The sequence below is a fragment of the Ovis canadensis genome, chromosome 15 (genome assembly GCF_042477335.2).
Source record: "Ovis canadensis isolate MfBH-ARS-UI-01 breed Bighorn chromosome 15, ARS-UI_OviCan_v2, whole genome shotgun sequence".
NCBI classification, from domain to species: Eukaryota; Metazoa; Chordata; class Mammalia; order Artiodactyla; family Bovidae; genus Ovis; species Ovis canadensis.
In genome coordinates, this window is record NC_091259.1 from 55686272 (window position 1) to 55708790 (window position 22519).

The 22519-nt window shown below is 38.8% G+C and overlaps 1 protein-coding gene across 1 annotated transcript; it reads right to left on the bottom strand.

Annotated features, from left to right (window-relative positions):
- Nucleotides 1–5062: 5062 nt before the first annotated feature.
- On the bottom strand, nt 5063–6004 carry LOC138420625 (olfactory receptor 52H1-like). The gene has a single exon (XM_069553939.1). It carries the CDS (start codon nt 6002–6004, stop codon nt 5063–5065), a length of 942 nt encoding a protein of 313 aa, XP_069410040.1.
- Nucleotides 6005–22519: the final 16515 nt, after the last annotated feature.

Consider the following 22519-nt stretch of genomic DNA (forward strand, 5'->3'; position numbering starts at 1 on the left):
TCAGCATGCATTCTAGTCCCACCTTATTTACTGGTCTGTGACTGATTGCTGAGCATTTTCTTCTTCTCTCCTAAGTTTAGGTATATTACAATGACATGCCCTATATCTCCACATGCTGTTTCCTCCAGCACTAAGTTAAATATGGGATAAGTCCTTCCAAAACACCTTGATCATGAAATATTATAATCTATGCCTTATGATTATTTTTCTTTTTATGCTGTGTGCCTTTGTGAAGATCTCCCTTCTGCCTCTTTTGAGGAAGGGGATACTCATGGTTGGTCCATGGGTCACAGAAAGACTGTTGTAAGACTCATTTCAGAAAGTAACCGTTCACCTCCATTAGGTATTTGTTTGTGTCCCTCCATGGTGTGTAGGACAGATGGATATCTTAGTGCTTGCTCCATCATCCCCCCAAACAGGACACATTCAAAAATGCATTCACAAATATAAACCCACGCTTACACAAAATATCCTAAGTCTCTCAGGTGGTGTACTATGCTGTGTTTAGTCTCAGTCATGTCCAACTCTTTGTGACCCCATGGACTACTGCCTGTCAGGCTCCTCTGTCCATGGGGATTCTCCAGGCAAGAATACTGGAGTGGGTTGCCATGCCCTCCTCCAGGGGATCTTTCCAACCCAGAGATCGAACCCAGGTCTTCTGCATTGCAGGCAGATTCTTTACCATCTGAGCCAACAAGGAAGCCCAAGAATAATGGAGTGGGTAACCTATCCCTTCTTCAAGGGATCTTCCTGACTCAGAAATTGAACCGGGGTCTCCTGCATTGCAAGCAGATTCTTTACCAGCTGAGCTACCAGGCAGCATACCAATTTTAATTTCTGCTTGGTGGGCCCCAGTTGGCTATAACTATTCCTAAGTCTATCATGACCATTTATTCTCTTTAAATTTTTTAAAAATATTGTTAGCACTTAACATTTTTACTTTTCAGAAAAATCTAGAAACATTTTGGGGCAAACAATGGGAGAGAGACTCAGAATTAAGCTTCTAATAGATAATTACTTTTCATATCATACTCTTACCATAAATATCATCTCTATTAATAGAATCTTATTCAAACTTCTAATCTTAGCCTTTCCTATTTCCTAGAGCCCACTTTTTCCCCACTTCCCTCTCTCTTCTCACCACCTCCATTTCTCACCAGCTTTACTCCCTGCTCGGTGAAACTCAATAAAGTTCACCACTGGCTGATACCTTGGAAGTCCTGGTTCTGGAACTGTTTTGCAAAGTCAGGGTAAGAACCGAAGACTGCAGAAACACGGCAATCAAAAAATGGATCAGAGGGAAAAAAAAGCAGTCCCAGGGTTAGTGAGAATAGTCAGCACAACAAGGGAGAAAGCCATAGGATCATGCTTACAATAGAGAAGGATAAACAAAGTCTGGAGGAGTGGAGTGCAAAAGTACTTCCCTTGTCATCTCCAGGGATTAGAGACAAGTTAGAAGAGGACCTCTGAACCAGAGGGAAGTATGGGTCTCAAGTCCCAAGGCCCCAGGCCAATCTAGGGCATGAGCCAGGATCCAGCCGAATTAACACTTTCCCAGCTTAGGAAATGACACCTCTGCTTTTACAAGTGGTGGCTTGGTAATTCTAGAATCTAGGATGGTAGCATACGTGCGTTTCAGTGGGGTCTTGACCTAGCTTGATCAGTAATTTGATAAAGAAAAAAAACAAAAAAACAAAAAACTCCGCCATGCCTCCAGATCCAGTCCAGAACTCCTGAAACTTCTGGTGCAGAGAATGTTTCATTTTATTTTGAATCCCTTGTTTCACACTGGATAATCAAAAAAAATGTCTGTTGAATTGAAATGCCTCTACTTCTAGCCTTAGACAATAATATGCTGGAAACAATTCTCACTGTGGCTGCCATTTTCCCAGGTGGGAAGATATTTCTAAAAACAAATGTCTTTTTAGATATTTACTTCAGTGTTCAGAACTGCTTGGCAGTTCTCTCCATCTTCCATCAGTTGAGAAGCATCACTTTGTGTTCAACTCATTATTTAGATTGCAAGCTAGTAATTCTTTGTTAATGTGGTGCAGATCTCTAACACAAAGTGCAGGTCTGCAGACCATAGACAGCCAGTCTAGGTATAATCTATTGGTATAGACTTCCAATAGGAAGACCTTCAATATGCCTGCCCGTCAGCTCAGTGAGGTAGTCTACTTTCACTGTCTAGTGGTCAAAATCTGTAATTTATCCCTTGTTCCATTCATCTCTTCCTTTGTGCTCTAATACAATACTTAAACTGTTCTGGAAATGTTCAGCTTCTACAACTATGGAAAGGTAATACCTTGGAAAAGACTAAAGAAGAGCTTTGAGGAATAAGTGGAAAAACAGCTAGTACCTTACTGTGGACAAAATGTCTTTTCCTGTGACTCCATAAATCCAGATAGACTCCCATCATGCAAAATGGGGATTTTACTCATTAAACAAAAATCACTTTCTTCAGCAAGTACTTGTTGCATACCTGTAATAAACTAGGAGCTTTGCAAGTGATGGGAAAGTGATGGAAAAAAGGCAGAAACTAATCTGGTCCTCAATGACATAGTTATGTATACTAGCACTCATCTTATTCAACTTGTGATAAGTCCTGAAATAAAAAGGACTTTGTGTAATGAGAATGTATACAATAGATACTAATCTAATACACAGAGTTAAAGGGGGAATATCTGAGGAAGGATTTTCAACTGAAGCCTGAAAAGGAATTTCCAAGCAAAGAATAAAGAAAAAACACAGGTAGAAGAGACAAGAAGAAATCTGATACATCTGAGAAGCTGAAACTCAGCAAGTATGGTGGTATATTGTCTTACTTTATTAACGGTAGTATCAATGTGCCCTGTGGGATCATTTTTTCCAACTTCTTCAAAATATAGGGCTAACTTTGTTTTTTCTGGAATGTCTTTTCTCAACTGAGTGAGTAAGAGAGAAAGTTGAATTTAGGACAAATTGCATTTAGGATAAACAAATAACTAAAATGATACACTATGACATCTAAACTGGATAGAGGAGAAAGGAAAACAGACAATGGCATGGAGGAAGGGGTTCCTGATGAATTTTGTGTATGCATGAAACCTTTATGGAGAACACATGGTGTGTCAGGTATTTTTATAAGACAGGATGTAAGAAGAGGCCTAGGTCTAAGTTTCTACCTTCAAGGAATTCATAATATAGGAGTAGATTGATAAATAATAAGCAAATAAGTGTGATGGTTTATGAGACTGCTATGAATAAAACAGTCCTTGCATGTGTCTCTTCTAAACTCTCTAAAGCGTATTGCAGACAAAAAGAAAAAAAAAAGTCAGTACACACATATACAAAGGATCTTATTTTTGAATGTCAGTTTTACTCTTTACTTCTTATTTACTCTGAAGGAATTTAATTTGTTCATATTGATTAAAAGCATGGCTTCTTTTTAAGTTGAGATTTCGGAACAGTCGGTTTTATCCTGGGACAGTTTCTTAAGAGAATAGATGACTCCTATCCAAATCCAACCAACATGCATTCTACCCACAATGAGTTTGTTTTGTTTTCCAAAATAACAGAATATTGAGTATGACAATCCAAAAGAAAAAAAAAAACAACATGTTTGAAATTAGTTGCTCAAAGAGTCAGGGAAGTGTAAATAAAATGAAAATAAACATAAAGTGTGAATAAATGTAAATTAAGTGCAAGGTTCTGATTTTCATGGTAGATTGCTCCTTTTATTAGTCTTCCATTCCCTGGAGTGATCCTAAGGACAATACTTATTCATATCTAAATGATGGAACTATTGAAGACTTTCAGTGCACAAAGTGACACCATCATATTTGACTTGTAAAATGAACACTTTGGCTTTTATAGACCAAGTGGTTTGGATGGAACAGGGTTGGAAGTCATTTAAAAGGATGATTTTGAAAGGCTCTCAAGAGAGACAAGTAATAGATAAGGATCCAGAGCAGCTGGCCATGATAAAGGTGAGAATGTGACGTATATACCCACTGTAATGGCTTTTAAGCTCTTCAAACTGAAATATTCAACTCAAATACTGAGTTCATTTTGTTGGACAATGACATAGAAAAAATAAAAGACAAACCACAGCTTTGGAATTCAGGTTTGAAGTGGTGCTATTTCCAGTACAGAAAGACAGGAAAAGAAGAACACTTTTTATAGAGAAAGTTACTGAATTTCCAGGACAGTTTTGGAAAATTAAGTTTCAGAAGACTGTGACCCAGTCCAGTGAGTAGCTATCCAAGAACCAATGGGATAAAGAACACAGAATTAGACAGACTTGGGTTTGGATCTTAAACCTCTATTTGTCTTTTGGTAATCATGTTTCTGTTTCCTTATAAATTAATATTCTCTCAAGTTATTTTTAAATTAAATATATTTTCAAAATAATTTTAAGTTAAATATTCAAATATAAATTTTTAAGTTAAATATAGTTAGTATAAATTAAATTAAAGTTGTAAAATATGGGCCAAGGGCAGTGAAAACTTTATTGGAGCACTCAGTTGAAGACAATAGATATAAAAGATAATCCACTTTTTGTCATCTGATATTGGTAGGGAAAATAGCAAAGTAAAAACAATAAAGGACAGAGGAGGAGGGATTAATAATGTATAGAATCAAGAACTGAAGTGTGAAGCCCTAAGTTTGTTAGTTGTAGTAGAAAGAATTAATAGCTAGTTAAAAAGGCAGGAGGCTTTGCCTTTGATTAAAAAACTGGGAAACACAGGGGTAGGCTGCACGTTAGGAAATATCTAGCCATCAAATCTCAAAATTGGGAATAGAAACTATATAAACCTTACTCTTACTGCTATTCTGTACCCATCATCAGTTTCTCCATACAAGTGGTAAGAAAAGCTAAATCAAGAAAATCTTTGATTTTCTAGAAGTCCCAAAGACTTTGTTTCTCCCCTCTCCCTCCTGCTTAAATGTTTATTACATGAGTAGAGCTCTAAAATTTCGAGTAAATAGTAGTTACAACTTTATTTTATGTCTTCCCATGTTATGTAAAATTTTATCTTATCAGTATTACCTAAATTTCTCCTTCAGTGATGCTCCCCACTCATTGTGTCTTCTTCAAAGTAAAGAGGAGAACAAATTTGTCCTGGATCTTCTTGGTCTTCACTCCATACACTATAGGATTTAGAGCAGGAGGGATGGCCACGTAGAGGTTGGCAAATAAGATGAGCATATTTCGAGGTACACTGTGCCCAAAGCGATGGGCGAGGATGGAGAAGAAGGCAGGCGTGTAAAACATGAGGATGACACAGACATGGGAACCACAGGTGCCGAGTGCCTTTTGGCGGGCACCCGGGGATGAAAGATGAAAGACAGCACGGAGGATGAAGATATAGGAGACAGCAATAAAGATCACATCTGAGACAACAGTCATGAGAGGCACTGAAAATCCATACCAGATGTTGATGGAGATGTCAGCGGAGGAAAGCCGAGCAACACCTATATGCTCACAGTATGTGTGGGGGATGATTCGTGTTCCGCAGAAGGGCAACCGCTTCAGCAGAAAGACATCTGGCAAGATGACCGAGAAACTCCTCACGACAATGCCCACCACAAGCTTGATAATCACCTGAGGAGCCAGGACGCTGGTGTATCTCAAGGGGAAGCAGATGGCCACATAGCGATCCAGTGCCATAGTCAGCAGGATGGCTGAGTCCACTACAAAGCTGAAGTGGAGGAAGAACATTTGGGTGAGACAGCCAGTGAACGTTATTTCCTGGGAGCCAAGCCAGAGGTTACTGAGCAGTTTGGGCACCGTGGCAGTAGACAAGATGAGGTCCGTGGTGGCCAGCAGAGAGAGGAAGAAAAACATGGGCTCATGGAGGCTATCCTCAACGACAATGAGGTGGAGGAGGGTGCCATTGCCCACAATAGCCAGAACATAGATGGCACAAAAGGGAATCCCAATCCAGATGTGAAACTTCTCCAGGCCAGGTATTCCAGCAAGGATAAAGGAGCCAGGATTGTAACAGCTCAAGTTATACATGGTCTTTTCAGTCTGGGATCCACTGGTTTTTGAGCCCTGAGGACAAATCAGTTGTCAGAATATATCATGAAAGGCAACAATTCCACCCTGGTGGTGAGCACTCTGGTGGTGAGCTGTTGAGGACAGCAGCTGTCACATTCAGCGTTCCTCTATGAGAAGTACCTTCTCCCCTGGATGAACTAGCATCTATAGAATCGACTTGTTATTGCCCCCTTTGCTTTGCCATTGGCCCCACTTCATTTCTTTATGCATTTGTTAATCAACCATGTGAAATAGTTATTTTTGTAGGTCAGAAATTTCATATGATTAAACCTAAATAATCATGTCCCTTTAACCAATGAAGAATATTTAGGATAGGCATAGGTTCAAATGAAGAAATAAATTATGTATGAGGAGAAAGGAGACATATGAGGGAGACAGAGAGGAAGAGAGAGAGGGGGAAATAGAAAAATATTAAAATTATTAAATGGGATGAGACAAGACAAAAAGGGAGTAATTGACCTGTAAGGAGTAAATATTATGTCTTAGACACTGGATTTGATAAAATATCTGAGGTATTTCAATAAAGTAGCGGAAAAATAATGACGGGGAGGAGAAAAAGAAAGGACATATTCCAGTGTTGTGTGTACTATGGGAGGTTTGTAACACAGAGATTGAAATACAGTTCAGATTAAGGTATGCTTACTGGGATGTGACTATTAAGAAAAGGGATGGGTACTCAGTCATGTCTGACTCTTTGCTACCCCATGAACTGTAGCCCACCAGGCTCCACTGTCCATGGGATTATTCCAGCAAGAATACTGGAGCAGGTTGCATTACCTACTCTAAAGGATCTTCCCAACCTGGGGATCAAACTTGAGTCTCCTGTATCTCTTGCATTGGCAGGCAGATTCTTTACCACTGTGCCACCTGGGAAGCCCATAAGAGAAAGCATCTGTCAGGAAATGTGCAAGACAAGTGAGCAACATTTCTGTGACTCAGAGAGCAGTGAGCTCAGAGGATAATTTATGACTTCAGGGGCAATGCCCTAAGCTTTGGAGGATCTGCTTCCTAACATCAACTGGGAGACACCTCTACTCATCAGAGGTCTGGGAATGCCTCCATACTAGATATCAGCCAGAGTGATTTAACCTAGGCAAAGTCAAGTGGAGTATATTTTCACCTCCAAGAGATGAAATAAAGACTAATAAAGTTTTGATCAGTGTTTTCATTTTCTAATCTGCCAGTACTTGAACTGCAAATCCATCTTTGGGAATCTTCAGTTTTACCCATATAGAGCTGGCCTTTAAGATGACTTTTGCATTGGAAATATCACTTGAGTTTTAACTCTACTCTGTGATTATTTTATAAAGTACTTCTGAAAAGAGAATCAGTAACATTGTGACCAGGAAGCACAACAACAGAAAGGCCCAGCACAACTTGAGTCATCTTTAGGCCAGTTTTGGAGAGGTTTAGCTCTTATACTCCATCACATATTTACAAAGTCATTCAAAAAGATTTTAAGGAAGGAAGTGGATTTTGTGGACAAGCTATAACAGCTCTATATCATTGTATTTATTGGTTTTCTAGAGTTTTGTGGGCAAGGAGGCAGAAGTGGATTGAGCCATGTAGAATTTTGAGATCTCTCTTTCCTACTCCTGCTCAAAGCTTTATATAGTGAGCTTCTCACAAGGGATGGTTTTGGTTGTTGCAAGAGCCCTGGATTAGCTTAAGTGAACAAAATATCTACTTAGGAGGAATGTAACTAGTCCCCACTGTCCAAAGACACCTCTCTGCCCCTTAAATATATTCTATTTTTTTAAGGTTGCTTTGCTTTAAAAACATAATAATCATTTTATTTATTTTTCACTGTGCTGGGTGTTTGTTGCTGTGTGGGCTCTTCTCTAGTTATGGAGAGCAGAGGCTACCCTCCAGTTTCAGCCTGTGGGTTTCTCATTGCTATGGCTTCTCTTTTTGTGGAGCGTGGGCTCTAGGTTGTGCGGGCTTCAGCAGTTGCAGCAGATGAGCTCAATAGTGGCAGCTTCTGGGCTCTAGAGCACAGACTGAATAGTTGTGGCGCATGGGCCTGTGGAATCTTCCTGGATCTCCTGCATTGCAGGTGGATTCTTTATCGCTGAGCCACCTGGGAAGCCCAAGAATATATATTCTAAATTACTCCTCCAGAGCTGATGCAGACTGAACTCCTACAAGCACTGAACTTTTTAGAATAAAGAGGACAACAGACCTTGCAAAATCCTCCCTTAAAAAGATAGTGACATCATCTCTTGTAGCATGAAGAATAAATAGACCAAGAAAGCTCAGAAATGTAACTGTAAATTTAAGCTAGATTGCAACTCAGTCCTTTGGAGGATAGATTTACTGCCTCCTAAAAAGAAGCACATTTCCTCAGGGTCATAGGAAAAAAAAATTATAATAAAAGGAGAAAATAAACCCCTAATCATTAAAACTACAAAAGGGAGTCAAAAAAGAAACATCCAAACCACGGTCTGCTGCTTTAGTCAAAATCATTTGACTGACCGCAGCCTTTTACCCAGAGAGCTCTTCTTTGCTTATGAATCCCCTGCTGTTACCGGTCACAGTACTTGGGAACATCTTCCTCCCAGAGTCATGATCTCCAGGGCACAGCCTCTACTTGGACACTAAATAAACTCAAGGCTATGTTATTTGATAAAATCACAGAGCCAGTGTAGCATTTTTCTTCTTTCTAGTTGATTATAGTTTTCAACTCACCAAGCTCTGTCTTCTGTCTCTTGCTTCACAGAAATAGTAGGAAGTTTCAATTTAAAGGAAGAAAGCAAAATTTTAGGCTGGAGGAGATTCTGAAAGAGATGAAAGAAAACATTTATGCATTTTATTATATCCCCAGGAGAGACAACATAGGTTATATCCCCTCCATTTCCCATTGCCAGGCAAGGAGTAAAATCAAACATATCAACTTCTCTCCCTTGAGATGGAATGAAGTTTGATGGTTTCAGTACGCTGTGGCTATTGGATCCCTGAGAGATTCAGTCTAGAAAATTCAATCTGTTGAGACAGAATTCTCATAGGCCTAAGAATGTTCCTGTACTTTTGACTTTCATTAATTAGTCTAGTTGTATAAACTTGCATAAATATTGCAGGTTTACACTTAAAAACTTCCCTGATGACTCAGTTGATAGAGTCTACCTGCAACGTGGGAGACTCAGGTTCAATCCCTGGGTGGGGAAGATCCCCTGGAGAAGGAAATGGCAATCCACTCCGGTATTCTTGTCTGGGAAATTCCACAGAGGAGCCTGGTGGACTGCGGTCCATGGGGTCACAGAGTCAGATGCAAATGAGTGACTAACACTTTCACTTTTCTTTACACTTAAAATTTTCTAGTCTTGATATTGGAATATAAGTGCTCCAACCTTTTCTTCCAAAAATTTTTAAACTTCCTGGAACTTTGCATTACCATGATAGCTTTAAAATCAGTTTCTGAACTTACAAGAACACATACACACACCTGAATGCATGGAATCTATACATTCATATGGAACTACTTTATATGTTTATAATACTGTATATTTGTATAATAAGTAAGATAAATATGATATATGACTAAATCAATGTAGTCTTTTGATTTTCTCAATAATGGATTCAGATTCAGTTAAGTCGCTCAGTCGTGTCCAACTCTTTGCGACCCCATGAATTGCAGCATGCTAGGCCTCCCTGTCCATCACCGACTCCAGGAGTTCACTCAGACTCACATTCATCAAGTCAGTGATGCCATCCAGTCATCTCATCCTCTGTCATCCCCTTCTCCTCCTGCCCCCAATCCCACCCAGCATCAGAGTCTTTCCAATGAGTCAACTCTTCTCATGAGATGGCCAAAGTACTGGAGTTTCAGCTTCAGCATCATTCCCTGCAAAGAAATCCCAGGGCTGATCTCCTTCAGAATGGACTGGTTGGATCTCTTTGCAGTCCAAGTGACTCTCAAGAGTCTTCTCCATCACCACAGTTCAAAAGCATCAATTCTTCAGCGCTCAGCTTTCTTCACAGTCCAACTCTCACATCCATACATGATCACAGGAAAAACCATTCCCTTGACTAGACATACCTTAGTCGGCAAAGTAATGTCTCTGCTTTTGAATATACTATCTAGGTTGGTCATAACTTTTCGTCCAAGGAGTAAGTGTCTTTTAATTTCATGGCTGCCATCACCATCTGCAGTGATTTTGGAGCCCCCAAAAAATAAAGTCCGACACTGTTTCCACTGTTTCCCCATCTATTTCCCATGAAGTGATGGGACCAGATGCCATGATCTTCATTTTCTGAATGTTGAGCTTTAAGCCAACTTTTTCACTACTTTCACTTTCATCAAGAGGCTTTTTAGTTCCTCTTCACTTTCTGCCATAAGAGTGGTGTCATCTGCTTATCTGAGGTTCTTGATATTTCTCCCGGCAATCTTGATTCCAGCTTGAGTTTCTTCCAGTCCAGCATTTCTCATGATGTACTCTGCATAGAAGTTAAATAAGCAGGGTGACAATATACAGCCTTGATGTACTCCTTTTCCTTTTTGGAGTCAGTCTGTTGTTCCATGTCCAGTTCTAACTGCTGCTTCCTGACCTGCATACAAATTTCTCAAGAGGCAGGTCAGGTGGGCTGGTATTCCCATCTCTTTCAGAATTTTCCAGTTTATTGTGATCCACACAGTTGATGGGTTAAGATGTCCATATGTTCTTAAAAAATACAAATACTTTTTGTTGTTGTTGGATGTGGAATACTTTTTTCCTATAGCTGCTAAAACAAATTTGTGCTTAAAATAGCACAAATTTACTATCTTATAGTTTTGTAATTCAAAATTCTTGCATATGTGTCACTGGGCCAAAATCAAGGGATTAAGATGACTGTGTTCCATTCTAAAAGTTCTAGAAGGTAATCTGTTCACTAACTTTTTTTAGCATCTAGTCCCTTTCCTCCATCTTCAAAGCCAGCAATGTTCCATATTCACATTTCACTCTGAGTTTTCTCTTCTGCCTTCCTCTTCTATTTGATGATAGCCTTTCTAGTGAAGGTGACATGACATCTCACTGTAGTTTTAATTTACATTTCTCTGATGACTAACAATGTTGTACACCTTTTCATGTTCCTATTGGCCAGCTGTGTATCTTTTGAAAAATGTCTCTTGAGGTTTTGTGCTCATTTGTGTTTTTTACATGTGATTTATTTTAAATTGGAGGATAATTGCTTTACAATGTTGTGTTGGTTTCTGCCACACATCAAGATGTATCAGCCATAGGTATATACACGTCCCTCCTTCCCCCCACCTCGCTTGAATCTCCCTCCCACCTCTCACTCCATACCACCCCTCAAGGTTATCACAGAGCACCTGGTTTGCACTCCCTGCATCATACAGCAAATTCCCAGTAGCTTTCTATTTTACATATGGTAATGTGTATGTTTCAATGCCATTCGCAATTCATCCCACCCTCTCCTTCCCCAGTGTCCACAAGTCTGTTCTCTCTGTGTCTCCTTTGCTGCCCTAAAAATAGTTTCTGCTACTTTTTAATTGGATTGTTTTGATATCGAGTTGTATGAGCTGCCTATATTAATACATTTTGGATATTAATACCTTATCAGACATATAATTTGTAAAAATCTTCTCTTATTTCTAGTTTGTATTTCATTTTGTCAATAGTTCCCTTTGCTACAAAAAGTTTTAAGTTAGGTCTCATTTGTTTATTTTTGTTTTTGTTTTTTGTTTTTTTTTCCTTTTGACTTAGGAGTGCTCAGTAGCTCAGCCATGTGATCCCCGTGGACTGTAGCCTGCCAGACGCCTCTGTCCATGACATTTTCCAAGCAAGAATACTGGAGAGGATTGCCATTTCCTACTTCAAGGGATCTTCCCCACCCAGGAGTTGAACCCACATCTCTTGCATTCCTGAAGATTCTTTACCACTGCATCACCTTGGAAGCCCCAGAACAGATCCCCCCAAAATATCGCTACAATTTGTCAGTGTTCTGCTTATGGGTTTTTTCTGATATTTTTAAGGTTTCAAGTCTTATTGTTAGTCTTTAATCCATTAGGAGTTTATTTTTGTATATGAGAAAGTGTTCTAACTTCATTCTTTTATATGTAAGACATCCTGGAATGTGAAGTCAAGTGGGCCTTAGAAAGCATCACTACGAAGAAAGCTAGCAGAGGTGATGGAATTACAGTTGAGCTGTTTCAAATCCTGAAAGATGATGCTGTGAAAGTGCTGCACTCAATATGCCAGCAGACTTGGAAAACTCAACTATGGCCACAGGACTGGAAAAGGTCAGTTTTCATTCCAATCCCAAAGAAAGGTAATGCCAAAGAATGCTCAAACTGCTGCACGGTTGCACTCATCTCGCATGCTAGTAAAGTAATGCTCAAAATTCTCCAAGCCAGCCTTCAGTAATACGTGAACCGTGAGCTTCCAGATGTTCAAGCTGGTTTTAGAAAAGGCAGAGGAACCAGAGATCAAATTGTCAACATCCGTTGGATCATCAAAAAAGCAAGAGAGTTCCAAAAAACATCTATTTCTGCTTTATTGACTATGCCAAAGCCTTTGACTGTGTGGATCACAATAAACTGTGGAAAATTCTGAAAGAGATGGGAATACCAGACCACCTGACCTGCCTCTTGAGAAACCTGTATGCAGGTCAGGAAGCAACAGTTAGAACTGGACATGGACCAACAGACTGGTTCCAAATAGGGAAAGGAGTATGTCAAGGCTGTATATTGTCACCCTGCTTATTTAACTTCTATGCAGAGTACATCATGAGAAACATTGAGCTGGAAGAAGCACAAGCTGGAATCAAGATTGCCGGGAGAAATATCAAGAACCTCAGATAAGCAGATGACACCACCCTTATGGCAGAAAGTGAAGAGGAACTAAAAAGCCTCTTGATGAAAGTGAAAGTAGAGAGTGAAAAAGTTGGCTTAAAGCTCAACATTCAGAAAACGAAGATCATGGCATCTGGTCCCATCACTTTATGGGAAATAGATGGGGAAACAGTGGAAACAGTGTCAGACTTTATTTTTTGGGGCTCCAAAATCACTGCAGATGGTGATGGCAGCCATGAAATTAAAAGACACTTATTCCTTGGAAGAAAAGTTATGACCAACCTAGATAGTATATTCAAAAACAGAGACATTACTTTGCCAACAAAGGTCTGTCTAGTCAAGGCTATGGTTTTTCCAGTGGTCATGTATGGATGTGAGAGTTGGACTGTGAAGAAAGCTGAGCGTCGAAGAATTGATGCTTTTGAACTGTAGTGTTGGAGAAGACTCTTGAGAGTCCCTTGGACTGCAAGGAGATCCAACCAGTCCATTCTGAAGGAGATCAGCCCTGGGATTTCTTTGCAGGGAATGATGCTGAAGCTGAAACTCCAGTACTTTGGCCATCTCATGCGAAGAGTTGACTCATTGGAAAAGACTCTGATGCTAGGAGGGATTGGGGGCAGGAGGAGAAGGGGACAGCCAAGGATGAGATGACTGGATGGCATCACTGACTTGATGGACCTGAGTCTGAGTGACCTCCTAGAGTTGGTGATGGACAGGGAGGCCTGGCATGCTGCAATTCATGGGGTCCCAAAGAGTTGGACATGATTGAGTGACTCAACTGAACTGATCCAGTTTTTCCCAGCACCAATTATTGAATAGACTGCTTTTTTCTCCATTGTATATGGTTGCCTCTTTTGCCATAGATTAATTGACCACAATGCTAGGGACTATTTTGGACAATCAGTTATGACCTTGGCAATCAGTTATATCCCATTGACAGATGTTATCTCCTATTGTGCAGAAATGTTACGTTCTGATTCACAGAAATAGCAATATTTGATTTACCTGTGGGATTATGTGCCGTCTGTGGGGTCACACAGAGTCGGACATGACTGAAGCGACTTAGCAGCAGCAGCAGCAGCAGCAGTGGGATTATGGAGGGTCATGTGAACTATGGTAATATCATAGAGTTGAGTTGGGTTGGGTTGGGTTAGGATGGGCTTCCCTTGTGGCTCAGCTTGTAAAGAATCTACCTGCAATGTGGGAGACCTTGGTTCAATCCCTGGGTTGGGAAAATCCCCTGGAGAAAGGAAAGGCTACACACTCCAGTATTCTGGCCTGGAGAATTCCGTGGATTGTAGAGTCCATGGGCTCACAAAGAGTCGGACAGGACTGAGCAACTTTCACTTTCACTTTTGGGTTAGCGCGATGATGTTGTTTTATTTCAGACACTTTGAACGGGATCTATAGAGTAACTTCAGTGCAAAGACAATGTTTGTTGTGTTGGGAGGGAAAACATGGGTCTCAAAACATGAGACCAACTAGAAAATGAAAAATTCTGAAAGATGCTGAGAACAAGGCGGCTTGATAATACTGTCTCCTTATTTCCTTATCTCAGTAGTGTACATCTGTTAGCTCTGAAATGATTTTTAAAAATCCACAATATAAGCAAAGGAATAAGCACTATAACCTATTTTCTTCCAGATTAAGGTGAAGTAGTGAACTGGTAAAAGAGAGGATGAACCAAGTTTCTGGTCACTCCCCATAGAAACAATCATATCATCAGCACATAGTGTCTGGCTTCCCTCTCCCTACCACACTTAGAAATGGAGTCTTCTAAGTTTTTCTCCATCACATGAATCCCACAGACACCCTCTGGGGCAGCATGCCTCACCATTAAACACTCATAGTATGTTTGTCAAATCAGGAGCTCAAAATACTCTCCCCTCTTCCTTTGGGAAAGTTTCTGGCTACTTCAGAGTCAAGGTCTCACCCTTGGAGAAAACAAAAATTGATCCCCACACTGTTGAGTTTTACTTCTACTCCATTTATGCACTTGAACTGTCTTCTTGGAAACCCTTGGAAAGGGAAGAGTGGATGCCTGACCTTGGAGCCAGAAGAAATGTGCTCATGTCCCAGCTACCTTTGGGTGATTTGAGATAATCTTTACCTGTCAGAAAGACAGTTTTCTTTTCAAAATGAAATCATTAACCTCTCCCTCTCTTCCTCCTTGAGATAATATGAAATTATATGAAATGATAAATTTAACAAAATTTTGGTGCCTAAAAAACTTCATTTGTGGGATCACTGCATAGATATGTGTTCCCAGGAAGATGTCAGAATGTGATGTAGCTGGATCAGGCTCCTGGGTGTTTGTGACATATCTGGTATGAGACACAGTCTAGAGTCTCCAAATCTTCAAAGGCTGCTCCCTTATAGGGAGGTTCTCAGAACAGCATATTTCATGATCGCTGGGAATAATTACAAATCACTGGAAAATAAGACATTATGAACACTAAATGAAGAGTGGGCTGAATCTCACGTGTTTGTAAAGAGTCTGATGCTGACACATTGGTGCAAATTCAGACACATGGATGGCACTTTTCCATTCTGGCACCTAAATTATGTGGCTAAGATGAATCAACTCTTTGCATCAAAGCCAAAATATTCCTTAAGATTCAAGCCTGTTTTGGGGGGAATCTGAACAGAAAGATAAAGGAAAACTGTATCTCTTTTATTCCCAGAGCAGAAAGTTAAATATAAAGGAGTTGTCTCTAATTCTAGGTTCTTCACAGGTAAAGACTCAACCTCCACATGATAAGCCAAGCACATACTAAATATGGGAACCTGAGTTACATAGTTACACACAGTGTGAGTTAAATTTATGAAGTCACAGGGTTTTGATACTGCAATATCTTATTCCTAATACTGGCCCTGACCCAAACTCTTCAACTTCCTTTCAAAGTTTACAGAACAATCTAGTCACGATTTGTGAACAGAAATCTAAGCTAAATATATACTCTGTTTTTCTGCCTTGAGCATTGTTTTATCCTAATTACACACCAGATAACTCTATTAGCTTTAAATTATTTTACCAGTATAAAAGGACCATCTCTGGCTTCCCATATGTTTTCATGATGCCATTCACATCCAACTGAGAAAAAAGAAAATATGAGTCAAAAAGTGATAGGTGCCCCCACTTAAAAAGCTTATTTACATCCCCATCAGCCCTTGATTGTGGAAATAGAGATGGTTTCAACGTGAGAGCCAGAAAGTAAATACAAGAATGAGGCCAATCATTCCAGAATGTGATGTTGTCAGATTTCTAAAAAGGTAAAAAATCTCCAACCTCTGTGGAAGCACGAGGCTTCTAGTATGTGGAAATGAGACATATTTATGGGAAAAACAAGAAGCCTATAATTCTGGTGACCCAAGAGATGATTTGAATAATTCATGATTCTATCATTTATTAAACAAAATTGAAGTGGTATACAAATTTTGTGCTGAGCATTAAACCAAGCTTTCGAGAATCAAAGATGAATACATAATCCTATATAATTCTAATATTCCTCAAGCTATTCATATGGCTTTCATTGAGGGTACAAGCAAACAAATATATCCATGTAGGTACTTTACAGGTGTCTCTCTTCTCATTTTGTATACAATTAACAATCTCTTCCACTCCATTAAATTCAGCATACACATGTGCAGTTGATTTCCAACTCTTTTATTTCTACTCACCTTTGTCTCTTAAATATATATTAATATATTTAGTAGTAAATAAGCCACAGGAAAGAGTAACTTAGGATATCTAATATGCAACTTGTTGTCTCCTTTCTTGTAACCCATTTCCATAAAGTTATCAATATACACAAAGGTCTGTCTAGTCAAGGCTGTGGTTTTTCCAGTGGTCATGTATGGATGTGAGAGTTGGACTATAAAGAAAGCTGAGCACTGAAGAACTGATGCTTTTGAACTGTAGTGTTGGAGAAGACTCTCGAGAGTCCCTTGGACTGCAAGGAGATCCAACCAGTCCATCCTAAAGGAAATCAGTCCTGGGTGTTCACTGGAAGGACTAATGTTGAAGTTGAAACTCCAGTACTCTGGCCACCTGAAGATCTGACTCATTTGAAAAGACCCTGATGTTGGGAAAGATTGAAGGCAGGAGGAGAAGGGAATGACAAAGGATGAGATGACTGGATGGCATCACCGACTCAATGAACATGAGTTTGTGTAGACACCAGGAGCTGGTGATGGACAGGGAGGCCTGGCATGCTGCGTTTCATGGGGTCGCAAAGAGGCGGACCCGACCGAGCGACAGAATTGAACTGAACCAATATACACTCATTTTCTAAAACCTGGGGGCATTTACTTGCAGTTTAGTCTCTATTGAGTCTGTTTAGTCCAGATGCTTAACATTTTTTAGACATGTAATCTTCTTAATCACCACATTTAATATTTTATTTATTTTAACCAGTATGTACCACTTTATTTAGTCTCCTTTACTGCGAATTTACTTTCCCCATGTCACCAAAATCTATGACAACACCTGAATTAAAAACAAAACAAAACAAAACAAAAAAAACTTTCTACATTAGGGCTCTTTCGTGTACATGACAAAAATCAAATTAGACTAGAATAAGTAGAGAAAGAATACAGGATTGGAGCAGGGGAAGCAGTCACCACTTTAATCAAAGTTTAATTTTGAAACTCAAACACGGTCCTCAGAATCTGATCTGTGTCTTTCTCCAATTCTACTTTTTTGACCTATATTGATTCTTTTTCTCAGTTTATACAGGAAACACAAACATCCTGATATAAACTCCAGATGAAGAGAGCTTCTCTTCCCAGATGTTGCAAAATGTGCCGATTCCTGCAGGCATTTGCCTGCACAGAATCAGATGCTCATATTAAAAGGATCGCTACATTGTTGCAGAAAGGAAATGAAGGGATGCTGAAGAAAGTTTTGATTTTTTTGAAACTAAGTTAATATTAGTCTAAAGTAGATCTAGATAAGATAGGAAACACATTTTAATCACTAGACCAACCAGTAGGGGAAAAAAAACTGAAAAAATACCACCATGAACACAGGGAAACAAAACGTTATACTAGTTTATATTCGTTTAATACAAAATAAGCTAGTTAAGGAGAAAAAGAATGAAAATTACGATAGCCACATAGAAAGCAAACAGTAAAATAGTAAATTTAAACACAGTCACATCAACAATTACATTAAATGTCATGCATAAATGCCTCAATTGAAATCAGAGATTTGTTGAACTGGATAAAAAGCAAAATTCATTTCTTGCTATTTACAAGAGACATATTTACAAAAGGGCAAAGTTAAAAAAGATAGAAAAATATATACCATGCTTGAAATGCAAGCAGAAATAAAAAAGAATAGATCAAAGATTTACATTAATATTAGATAAAGTACTTCAAGATTAATATTATGGGAAGATGAGAGGGAAATTTTATAATTATAAAATATTCACTACATCAAAAATATACAACAGTTATAAATACAGATGCACGGAACAGCAGAGCTTCAAAGTACTTGAAGCAAAAATAAAAGGAGAAATACACAATTCAATAATAATAGTTGCATATTTCAATAGCTCACTGTCAATAAGATAACAGCTTATACAAACCATCAAATATATTGAAGACACATACAATACTATCAACCAAGTTGACCTAACTGACATATAAAGATAATTTTACTCAACGAATGAGAAACATACAATATTTTCAAATTCATAATAAAATTTTCTCTGGTATACAGTACTTTAGGCCATAAACAAGTGTCAATAAATTTATAAGCTTGAAATAATAAAAAATATATATTCTCTAATGGGCTTCCTCGGTGGCTCAGTGGTAAAGAATTCATCTGCAGTGCAGGAGACGCAGCAGACTTGGTTCAATCTCTGGGTCAGGAGGATCCCCTGGAGAAGGAAATGGCCACCCACTCCAGTGTTCTTGCCTGGGAAATCCCACGGACAGAAGAGCCTGGTGGGCTACAGTCTTTAGGGTCGCAAAGAGTTAGTCCCGAATGAGCAAGCACCCATGCACAAGTTGTTCTCTAGTTATGTCAGAATTAAAATTGAAATCCACAGCAGATGTTAAACTCAGAAATCACCAAGTATCCTCTTATTAACCACATATTTTAAAATATCCAAGTTTTAACAAACAAACAAAATTTAAAGAAAAAGAAAACTGTGAAGGAAATTTGAGTGTATGTTGAGCTGAATGAAAATTAAAACTAAACAATCAAAATATGTGAAATGTTAAATATACTTATATCATCAAACCCTATATCAGAAGAGATGGTCCCAAATCAGTGATAAGTTTCCAATTCAATAAACAGAAAGAAAGAGCAAATTAAACCAGCACACCCACCCACCCACACCCCAACACACACAAACACACACACAAAGAAAAAAATAAATGTAACAGAGAAATAAATGAATAAGAAAGTTTAAAAATAAACAAAAAAAGAAAGCTTAAAAACAAAATAACTAAAACAATGTTTTTTTAAAAGATCAATAAATTAACAAAGCATAGCTAAAGTGACCAAAAAAAGTGAAAAAGCAAATCACCAAAATCAGGAATAAAAGACATTATTGTGATTATTATATAAATTAAAGGGATAATAGAGGATTGTTATAACCAACTGTATGCTTACAAATCAGGCAACTTAGAATAGACAACTTTCTACAAGGCATAGAATAACTGACTCAAGGACTGTAAAAAAAATCTAAATGATCCTAACACAAGCAAGATATTTTAAACCCTTTCAATAGAAAACACCCAGAGTGAGATAGTTCAATAGTTAATTCCATTGAATATTTAGAGAATAAATAGCAATCCTTCAAAAACTTTCTTCGGAAATAGAGAAAGAGGGAGGAAATCTCAACACATTGAGTGGAGAAAAAAAGCCTCTTGGAATCTGAGGTGCATTTGTCTATGACCAAGCTGCATCATGAAGAAGCATCCAATAAATGCTTAACACTAGATCACAGATAACAGGGGCCTTTAGAAAACCTCCAAACACAGTGAATCTTCTCTCCACAATCAAATATTTACAAGGAAATTGGCACATTAAAAAAATGAAAATTTCAGAAAATTTCTATACAGAGGGAGCAAAGCTTCTATCAGATGTGCAACTAGAAATAGTGACTTATAAATATCACACATCTGAAATACAAAGAATAGAGATGAACTTCATGTATTTGAGATCCTCCTTCAGAGGCCTATCTCCTCTTCCACTCAGTTAATCAAATGCAGATAACTTCATGGACCCAGTGATACCCAGAGCAATACAGAGGTGGGTGTAAAGAAGTGAGGACATCAGAGCTGCTGAGAGTTTTGGGGAAGTCTTGAGTATGCAAATTCAGATTTGGAAATGTGCCAAGCACATTGGTAGAAGTCTGAAGATGTGACATGCCTGTGGATTGTGGGGAGAGATATAGTGTATATACTCATAAGATCACACATGTCAGATACATTAAAAAAAAAATATAGAAACAGATGAAGAATAATAGGCAGCATCATTCAACTAATTATCATTGACAAATTATATGCTAGCAATGGGAATAATATCAACAAACACAAAGATTAATCTAAACAGAGGGTTTGAGGAAGAAACATTAAGATGGCAGAGCTCTAAGTTGTTTACAATGTAATCACTGCCATCATTACTTTACACCTGAGAGAATGGTCATTAAAAAGTAAAAATCTACAAATGATAAATGCTGGAGCAGGTGTGGAGAAAAGGGAACACTCCTAGACCGTTGGTGGGAATGCAAATTGGTACAGCCACTATGGAGAACAGCATAGGGCTTCCTTTAAAAAAACAAAAATAAAACAATTATATGATTGAACAATTCTACTCCTGGGGATATACCCAGAGACAAACACAATTCCAAAAGATTCCATACTTCTAGTTTTCACTGTAGAATCTTTGCAAGCCAGGACATGCAAGTGATGTAAACGTACATTAACAGAGGAATGGATAAAAAATATGTGGTAAGATTTGGTTACATATATAAATACATTTCAGGTAGTGGTTTTCAATGATACTGGCTAGTGGTGGAGAATGAGAATTAGGAGAAATTTAAAAATAGATGCTAATTGTGCAGTGATGACAAATGAATACTCAGTAGTCCTCCAATTCTTGCTAGTGTTTGTAGATCAGCTGCCAGCACACAGAATAGTCATTGGCTAAGGGATTGAAATGTTATGCTTTGTTATTTTTATGTATAAAGTATTGGGGCTTCCCAGGTGGGCACTAATGGTAAAGAACCTGCCTGACAATGCAGGAGAGATGTAAGAGACAGGAATTCAATCCCTGGGTTGGGATTGAACCTGGGGTTGGGAAGATCCCCTGGAGGAGTGCATGGCAACCCACTTCAGTATTCTTGCCTGGAGAATCCCATGGACGGAGGAGTCTGGAGTGCTATAGTCCATAGGGTCGCAAAGAGACAAACATGACTGCATCAACTTAGCATACATGCATAAAGTATTGAGATAATTGCTAAAATTAGAACTGGAAAGACTAAAGCCCATACATCCACTGAATTATTGGGAATGGACTGTAAGATTGCATAGGTGAATAAGATGTATCATGTAGTTTGATGTGAAGGGAAGTTTTGATGGAGTTATCTGAAGTGTACTTTGAATTTCCTAAAAGATGCACTGAGAATAGTATTAACATTAATAATGCTAGAATTAGGAATAAGACATCCAAGGTGTCTTTGATTCTGTAGTATGGATGAGGTGGAATTTTGTCTGTATCAGATGAGATTCCTCCTGGGACATTAAGGCATAAAGGGAAAGGTAAGCAGTTAAGAGAGAGTGGTTTTGTCAACTGAGAACTACCCCCAGTCTTATTCAACTAGACTAGTATCCATGAAGAGAATTGCTGGAAAGAGTTTTGTAACGACTGCTGTACATCAAGAGGATATTCGACCTCAAGATGTGGCATAACCTATGAATGCTGTGGCTATTACTGTGGAAAGAAGATTAATTCTGATGTTTCAATGTTTCCGGGAAGATGACTGCTAGAATTTCTCAGGAAGTCCTGGCTAGAAGTAGGAGTTCTTCTAGAGGTGAGAACTCAGTCAGTGTACCCGTTAGAAAGTTAAAATACATGTGTGTGTGCTGTCGCTTCAGTCATGTCTGACTCTTTCAACCCTATGGATTGTAGCCTGCCAGGTTCCTCTGTCCATGGGGATTCGCCAGGCAAGAATAATGGAGTGGGTTGCCATGCCCTCCTCTGGGATATCTTCCTGACCCAGGGATCAAACCCCCATCTTTTATGTCTCCTGCATTGGCAGAAGGGTTCTTTACCACTGGCACCACCTAGTGGAAGCTGAAGAAGTGAAGCACAGTGGGGATAGTGCTCTTTACTAACACTGTCACTAGTCATCTCCAACACAGCCCCACACTGCACCCCCAACTGAAAGTTTCACGAAGTCAGATAAGGACTTTATTTTACTGAATAATGCCTAAGGTGTGTAAAAGAGTGAAAAATACAGTTCTACAGATGTAAATGTGACTACAATTTAGCTGAACTGAACATCTTGATGATAATGCATCTATCTATTCTTTTTCATGTAAACACAATTGCTGTATCACATAATGAAATTCAGCAATTTTTATGGTATTATGAACAAAATATGGCTCCTTTGAGAAGGACTCGCCAGTAATTATTCCTATCTCCTCTTTCTTTCTAAAATTTA